At 45.1% G+C, this 8,814-nt stretch overlaps 1 protein-coding gene and 1 long non-coding RNA gene across 4 annotated transcripts in view; one reads left to right on the top strand and one right to left on the bottom strand.

The window, feature by feature from the left end:
* The window catches only part of LOC109300615, a 6,939-nt gene extending 5,491 nt beyond the window's left edge, over nucleotides 1-1,448 (top strand). The window contains exon 2 of the long non-coding RNA XR_002098277.1: nucleotides 179-1,448. This is a non-coding gene — a long non-coding RNA (uncharacterized LOC109300615). The remainder of the gene's footprint in view (nucleotides 1-178) is intronic.
* Nucleotides 1,449-1,982: 534 nt separating this feature from the next.
* The window catches only part of FBXL7 (F-box and leucine rich repeat protein 7), a 454,956-nt gene continuing 448,124 nt past the window's right edge, over nucleotides 1,983-8,814 (bottom strand). For all 3 annotated transcript variants that reach the window (XM_019521317.1, XM_019521327.1, XM_019521336.1), the window contains one exon: nucleotides 1,983-2,878. In XM_019521317.1, coding sequence (XP_019376862.1) covers nucleotides 2,142-2,878 — 737 coding nt within the window. In that variant the 3' untranslated portion in view covers nucleotides 1,983-2,141. The remainder of the gene's footprint in view (nucleotides 2,879-8,814) is intronic.

Raw genomic sequence — 8,814 nt, 5'->3', positions numbered from 1 at the left:
TATATACACCTCTATGTTTCTGTAGGGTTGCCGCCTGGCTTTGCATTTATTATACAAAAATAAATAAAAAAACAAAGAGCAACCAGCGGCCCCCACCTGAGTCTGACAAAGGCAAAGGGAGGAAGAGAACACGGGGCCATTTGGAGGCCTCCAACATGCGCCCATGTCCCTTGGAGAGGTTTGTACAGTGTTATTTAGAATTACCAAGTTTGGTCATGAGATAAATATTCCATGTGGAAAGAAACACACAATTAACCACAGGCAAAGGAATATACATGAGGTAAAGGGTTTTTTTCTTCCTAATGGGGACACAATTCACCTCACAAGAGGGAACTTTCTGCAAACATTTGTTGCCCCCAAAATCATGTGCTACCAACATTTCCTTAGTGATTATGTATTTTCTTAAACACATGGATTTTCACTTCATATCAGTGACATTATTAATGTTGTCTGGAGATCATGAGGCTACTGTTTTTATGAAAAACAGATAGGATGTTTCTTTCCCACATCTCTCTACCAGAAACATTTGTAGTGCTTGGGGCCTAACATCTGAACCTGGTTGTCAATCTTATGCAGGGGCTTGCCTGCCTGAAAATATCATCACTCCTAATGTGTCTGGCATTCAGATCTGACATGACTTGCCAGAATCTGAGAGGGGAAAGCAGTTGCCAGATGATTATGATATGATGAAATGATCACATGTTCAGGGGAAAAAAGAGGGCAATGAGTAGGGGGAAAGCTTTAAAACTGATGGTATTAGCAAGAGAGTGGCTATATCAGGAACACCCGTTGGAGCAAACAGGTTCCAGGCATACAAGGCAGTGCTGATATTTTTAGTCCTTGATGTGTGATAGAATTTCTTAGATTGAAGGAACACACAGACATGATTTCCTGGAATCCAGTTCTAATACAGATAACATCCCCAATCCCTTTTTCCCAAGGATGTGGTCTGATAGCTGGTTTATGACTTCCAAGTCTTGAAATCTACAATCCAGTAAACTGGAAGGCTGTGGAAAGTATGCAACTTTCTGTGTATAAGTACACATACTGAACAGTAAAGTATATATTTCAACACACGGGCAGATAATGGTTCCACTCGTCCTAAAACGAATCTCAGTTGCACCATTCCCTGGCAAGTGAATGGTGAGGTGAATAAACTGTTGGCACTGGTACAGCACAGCTATACTGCGACTCTTATAAGTTTGCTTTGGTATGAACTATTCTGTAACACTTAGTAATTCCCGGTATGACGTAGTACTACCTTCATTCACCATGGCAATAACGTAGGTAGGATCTCTCAGGCCAAACTGCAGCTAAGCAGAAATTACTGACATTTTCACTCCCTGGCTTAGAAAGGGATACTGGCTGCTTCCAACATCCCTTAAAAATTTCCTTTTGCTCCAGTCCTAATGCTTATTGCACCCAAAGGGCCCCAGTAGATATAGTAGCAAAGGGTGATTTCAGACAAACACAAGAAGCCCGTGTTAAATCAGTGGTGCTGACAGTAGTGTATTCACAATCCTCAAACATGGTGTCAAAGAGATTTGAGGTATGCTTTTCAAATGTGCTCAGACATAAACAGGAGTAGAGTTACGCCAACCCAAACTACATTTAAAAATCCTATCTTGTATTTCCACAGGGCTTGTTGGAATGTGGGCAAAAATTGTCAAGATGATGACAGTTAAAGATAAGGTTAAGTCATATTCAGCCATGTGGAAGAATTTTGTGGGGCAGGTCTATAGACAAATAATGGCTGTGTAGCATCACCTACACAGCTGGAATTCATATTTTAATGATGCTTAGGTTGCATCTCAAAAAGACCTATTCCTCTGGAAGGACTAGGACTGCTTATGAATGTCATGGGAATAGCACTGCAATGATGAGACCTCACTGCTTTTAGGTTAAGGAAGCTTGTCCAAAGGGACTGGATCCAATTAGGAAAAAAATGACGGTATAGCCGTGCCCCCCCACCCCCCAAAAATTATGTATATATCTATATTTTTAAACCCTCTCCAACAACATACAAGAAAGTTGACTCCCATGAGCCATTTGAGAGAAGATAGTTACTGTATGTGGCCATGTATGTTTATATGTCAATGTTTTTAATATTTTGTGGTCATCAGCAGGAGCTGATGGTCCTGTTAGAAAAAAGCAGGGTTGGTGTGCTCTATAGTACAACGCTTGCAATGGCGTTTAACAAACCGCAGGGCATCCACAGAGACATCACAGTCCTGCACATTCAGCATCTGCAGGTCAAAGCAGTTGGCAGCAACAATCTGCAAGCCCTGGCCTGTGATGCTTTCACAAGACTTCAGGCTCAGGCGCTTCAGGTTGAAGCAGTTTAGGGCCAGGAACTCCAGGCCAGCGTCTGAGACCAAAGGACACTTGCCGATATCTAGTGACTTGAGTTTTGTGCAATTTTTGGCAAGGTACTCCACACCATGGTCCGTGATGCCCTCGCAGCCCCGCGCATTGAGGTAGCGCAGCTTGCTGCAGTACTTGGCAATATAACGGATGCCCACGTCCGTGATTCGGCCGCAGTGGGCAATGCTGAGGTACCGCAGGCGTGACTCCAGCTTGGCAATCTCCCGCATGCCAAAGTCACTGACAAAACGGCAGTCGCTCACACTCAGCTCCTTGACAGACGTGCAGTAGATCATTAGGTAGCGGAGGCCTTCATCGGTGATGCGGACACAGCGGCGCAAATACAGATGCGTCAGCTGTGTGCAGTGGGCAGCAATGGTGTGCAGTCCTTCGTCCTCCAGGACAAAGCAGTCTGTCATGTCCAAGTAGCGGATGGAGATCTGTTTACCATGTAACGGAGACAGCTTGATTGAAGCTTCACGAGTAAGACTAATGCATGTCACCTTGGAGCAGCCTAAACATGAACAGAGAAAAGGTACAATGTTAGTAAGTTGCAGAACAACTCTCAGCAAGGTAAATGGCAGTTGGCATGTAAGTGGGCACATTGGATGGTGTAATGCAGGCCCTGTCAGTTCTGCCAGAACCCAGAGAGCACCCTGTGGTCTTTTAGAAAGTAATGGTCATTTCAAAATAAAAGAACTGTGTGTGCAAGGATCATTTACAGGACAACACTGCTTCTCTACAATATAGTTGTAAATGACAGGTGTGTTCAACAATGCCACCAATGTTCTTTGATGCTTTATAGTTTCCCACTCACTGGACACAAAATGGCTTTATTTTGAAACTGCTGTTACTTTCTGAAACACCCTCATAAATTTGATGATTGTTCGAAATATCTTTACTTAGTGGCAATAGGAGAAAAGGGAGCCGACAGGCATCAGACCTATAGTAACATCATCATTGATTTACTTTTAATTTGTGAACCAGTATCAGTGGCCATTTTTCTGTCAGCACTTCAGGAAATTAAATGAAAGCTACCACACCCAGGCAAGCAAATGTTTTGGGAATGGAACTGAACTAACCATGCTACTGATTGGGAATTGTGCCAGTAGCAGAATGGCAACCATCTAGAAACTGAATTACAATCCTGAATAGCATGGCATTTTATATTCAAGTAATCTGAATAAACCAGGGCCAGCATGGTGATGTTTGAAGGAACAGAAAATCCAGCAAATAACATGAAGTGCTAATTCCTCCCCTCCACTCTCCACTGTAACTCTCTCTTCAATTGCATTATATGCAGAAAATACTTTTTCTTTCCTACTTTCCTTTGGCAGAACAATGCAGTGCAGCCAATGGACCAAACTTGAAGTGATGCCAGAAATGCACCCCAGGGAGCAAATTCTACCCAACCCTGGTAAGTGCAGTTCTCTTATTACCTCTGCCCCATTTTAGGGGTTAAGGGAAGCTGTAGAAGTAGCAAGTTCCTTGAGAGGAGATAGGGATAGAAGTAGAATGCATCCTGTATCACATGTATCTCATTAATTTTGTAGTGACAGACCTGGCCTGTTTAAGAGCAAGGAATACCTCATTCTACAGTCTCTGGGTGAGATGAATTGGAAAACATCCATGTTATTATGATATATACTCAGAATCAGAGAATCATAAAAGAGTAGGGCTGGAAGAGACCCCCATAAGTCATATAGTCCAACCCCTTGTCTAAGGCAAGATCTTTGTTATCCAAACCATCCTATACAAATCCATTGTTTAACCTCTTAGCAAAAATACAGTCAATCTTGACACAACACAAGACATAACATCCTAACCTGCCACAGAGGGACCATGGTGGCCAACATCCTGATCCTGTAAAAGCTTGTTGTTATATGCTCAAGAGATCTCAGGAAGAGGGCCATCCCCCACCACTACAGAAGATACATTTCTGTATTTTCTTTATGGCGGGTTACCTGCTTGGTGTTAAATCAAAAGGATTGTTAAAGGAATCAGCTAGGATGGGTAACATAACAACAAAGATAAGAGATGTTGATGAAACAACTGGTAGGGTGTCTTTACACAAAGGCTCCAGGGTGGTGGAAGGGGGCAGAGGGTAGTGATTTAATTAAAGCACCTGCCGTGTCACATGTATTCAGTGTCCTGTGCTTCAAAATGGCGCCGAGGGCACTTTAATATGTATAGGGTTTGTTACGTGTATAGGTGCCTGTAATGTCCCCTGTTCACTTAGTTTCATTCAGGCTAGAAAAGGTGTAATCCTTCTTGAGGCCTAGGACCAGATTGTAAATTCTAGCCTCTTCTTAGCTTGAGGGAATTCAAATCCATATCTCTCACCACACAAGGCTGCCCTAACTACCGAGCTATTACTTCATTACTCAGCCACTGAAGATGACTCACAATACCAAGGAGAAGTCAGACCACTTTGGAATCCAATCATTAGTATAGCCATTTGAGAAAAAGAGGAGACCTGGGTTCTTGCCTCTATTCCAAGGACTACTTATGAAATATAAAAATGTATAAAGGAGGAAGTAAAAGCGGCTTGAAGGAGGAAAAATGAAGAAGGAAGAAAGCAGGACAGTTCTCTAGCAGCTCTACTTACTGAGCTAGAGATAGCCATACTCACATGCTCTCCCCTCTCTTTCCTAATGGGTCCTGATTTTTTTTCTGAACAGTGACCCAAAATCAACAGAAAAGATGAAAAATGTTTTCACATCAGAAAGCCTACAGCCACAGTAGGCAGAGTGCCCTCTTAGAAAGCAAGGGCTGAAGGTTTTAAACCCCTCAGGCCACGGGAGACCTAGTTCCCTAAACATTAGACCACTGGTTTTCAACTTTTTTGGATCAGTGTACCCCTGGCAGCCAGACATGGAGCAGTGTATCTCTGGAGGGATGAGGCTCTGACAGGGGTGGGCAATTATTTTGGGCAGAGGGCCACTTACCCAGTTTTGGCAAGCTGTGGAGGGTCGCATGAGTAGCCCCGCCCCTTGACAGGTGCCCTGCCCCAGGTCACCATCTTGGGACCAATGTCCCAGAGCCAGCACCGGTGGGGCCCAGAGCAGGGCGCAGGCTGGCAGGGGTCTGTGGAGCTGGGTTTGGCTGCACTGCACCAGCAGGGAGAGGGGGGAGCTGGTCTGGCTCCATAGAGCCCCTGCCGCCCGGGACCCCTGTACTCCTGCTGCCCTGTTCTGGGCACCACCGGTGCCGGTCCCGGGACACCAGTGTGGGCCCCTTGCACCTGCTCACTCCCAGTGCCCCCCCAGGCCCGTGGTAGAGGCGGGGGGCAGCAGGGAATGAGCTGGTGCCGAGTGCAGGGAAAAGCGGCCCTTCGCCCACCCTATGGCCAGCACTCCCTGCTGCAGCTGCTCACAGCCCACGCAGGGCTCTCCTGAGCAGGCACAGGCGGCCCCACGTGGGCTGTGAGCGGCTGCAGCGCAGGGCGCAGGGCACAGGGTGGGTGAAGGGCCACTCTTCCCCTGCACTCAGCTCCGGGCTCACCTGTCAGGGCTGCACTGCGGCAGCGGCAGCCACTGCGACTCCCCCATTTGCCGCACAGGGCAGTGTTTGCTGCTGCCCGCCCAGAGCTTGTACCATGGTAGGCTGAGGTGAGGCTGCCACCACTGCCTCTGTGCTGCCCAGCAAGAGAGCTCTGAGTGGGCAGCAGCAGCAAACACTGCTGGGCGCGGCAAGTGGGGGGGCTGCAGCTGTTGCTGCCATGCGCAGCCCTGATGGGAGAGCCCGGAGCTGCACAGGGCCCAGGCTGGCAGCGGGGGCGGGTTACAAGTTGGTGCTGAGTGCGGGAGAAAAGCAGCCTCTCACCTGCTCCATGGTTGGCACCCTGTGCTGCAGCTGCTTGCAGCCCGCGCGGGGCTGCCTGTACCCACTCAGGACAGCCCCGTGTGGGCTACGAGTGGCTGCAGCAGGGAGCGCCGGCCATGGGGCAGGGGAGGGGCCGTTTTTCCCTGCACTCCGCACCACCTCATTCCTTGCCCTCCCCCCCCTCACCTGAGTTTCCTGCGCTGGGCCAGCTATGTGTTCCCAGGGCAGATGCCCCTGCTGGGGCTCCTGGCTGGATGGGCGGGGCCGGGCAGGCTCTACTGTTGCAGGAGCCTGTCGAGGACTCCTCTGGGTCCTACTCCCTCTGGTTCCCATCATTTTTGGCAGAAACCAAGGACAGATAAATTTTAATTTTCAAAATTTTTTTAGGGGCCCCGTGGGCCAGATAGAATGGCCTCATGGGCTGGATCTGGCCCATGGGATGTATTTTGCCCACCTTGGGCTATGACATAGCCTCTTTAGTGTTGCCAGCTTTGTGAATTTGTCACTAGATTCAGTGACTTTGGAGATTCCTAGTGAGAAAAACCCAACCAATTAAGGCCTCTGTACCAGCTTATTATATCTAATATTTGAAAAACAAGAAGGAAGGCAGATACCACTAAGAAGTCCTGTCTCAGAGGGGTTGAACCATAAGGTTGCTCCCAGAGAGGGGAGAGGCTCCTTGAGTTCGCCAAAAGGATGAGTTCAAGAGGGATTAAAAGTAAAATTTTCCCTGAAACTGTAGCACTGGCCAAAGAAGAATGCTGAACAAGGCCAAAGCAGAATGCTGAACCTATAACAAGTTTTGTGGGGATGGAGGCAAAGGGCAAATAATAAGCAGAATAAAAGAAATCAGTGAGGGTAAAAGGAGGAAGCAAGTAAAGTGGAAACATTAGCAGATGCATTAGAGCTACATGAACCTAGAAACACACAACTCAGGTAGCTAAGAATTGATTCTATGATGCAAATAAGATCATGACAACTTTTGGCTGCTGAGCATCTCAGAAAAACTGTACTATTCACACATGTCTATCCAGACACGAGACGAACCCACACAGAGTTTGAATGAAAGGTTTATAAAAAGTTTTGTTTGCATTAAAGATAAAACCTTAGGAGAAGGTCAATTGGTTTGTTCCCATAATAGGATCTTGGCTTGAAAAATCATTCTCCAGCCTATTATGTTTCAATCTTAACAAGATTTGCCAGTTTGCTTGATCAATAAATGAATCAACCTACTGAAGTTTTTTATCTAAGTTTTCGATTTTCCTAAAAGAGTTGGAAAGTTAAGCTGAACTCCAACCAATGTGCAATTGGCAAGTTTTACACAGCACCTGGCAAAACCTTGCTATCTTGAGACAAACAGAAGAATTCTGATTAGTCAACAACAAGCTCTGAACAATCAGGAATGCTTTTTCCCTTTCCAATATACCAGTATACATCCATGCAGAGTATGACATAGTTTGTGAGCATAAATTATACAAGCTCAAAGCTTTTGAATACAAAATGTAATGAAGATTCATTAAAGATATTAAAATAACATAATTAAAGTTTTCAAAAGGGAAGAAAGACTATTTAAATTCAGCAGTGTAATAGATAAAGCAAGGGTCCAATCCTCTAACTGAGTCTGCTGAGATAGAAGCCAGGCAGAGCACCACCTTTCATGGCACTTGGCATTAAGTCACAGGTCTGTCTCTGCACAGATCCACTTAATGAGGAAGGTCTAAGTACAGACCCTTTAAGTGCCTGCTTTTAGCATCAGGTCAGTGAGAATAAAGGTCTGCAGAGAAGAACATTCTGTCTGCTTAATATCTGAAAAAGGAGGGACATATGAATGACTAATGCATATCTGAAATGAAAATAAAAAGGTCAAAAGTCTCACAGCAGTGCAGGAACTAAAGTATATTAATATGCGATCACTGTTTTGACAGGCTCAGCATTTCCTTGTTGTCTAGTTACTTTGGCTACAGCATATTGTATTTCACAGGAAGGATGTTCAAAATGGTTCCACCAGAAAGAGAATCTGTGTTGATATATGACTGATTGAATTTTCTTTTATTAAAGTGAAAAGACATTTTTCTGGGTCTGTGACAATTTTTTGACCCAAATAATAAAGCTATAACCCCCCCCACCCAAAAAAAGCAGGGTTTTTTCATAGATGAAATAATGGATTTAAAATGGGAGGAGAAATGTCCAAGTGGACTGTGAAGGAACCTTGGCTAACCTGGTAGATAATAACTTGCAGTCAAGCTCAACAAACTTCTTAAGTATCTGAGGCTGTCCATGTACTGTGTTGAGAGTTACAAAATACATTTTATGGAAAACACTGAGAATGAATAGAAATGCCTGTTTTTACATTAAAATATTGATACATTATCATTGTCAATCTTTCAGAACAAAGAGGTAGATGGAATGAACATATTATGAAAATTTTCAAGTGAGTTAGCTATTGGTTTCTTTTGCAAATCTAGCTTGAGTCAAATATCTAGGACCTTCCAAGACCGAGAAGCCACACCTTCACCAAGATTGTCAAAGTCTCCTGTATCTAGAACAGAACACCCACCAAATCTTCACTAGTATTACTGTACTTCACATGAGGACTATGAGTTCCAGAATCCTTTCCACATTTAT

This window comes from Gavialis gangeticus, unplaced genomic scaffold, assembly GCF_001723915.1.
Source record: "Gavialis gangeticus isolate Ggan-Ray unplaced genomic scaffold, GavGan_comp1, whole genome shotgun sequence".
Lineage (NCBI taxonomy): Eukaryota > Metazoa > Chordata > Crocodylia > Gavialidae > Gavialis > Gavialis gangeticus.
The sequence above is the reverse complement of the archived record's forward strand: the minus strand, read 5'-3'. Positions and strand labels throughout refer to the sequence as shown.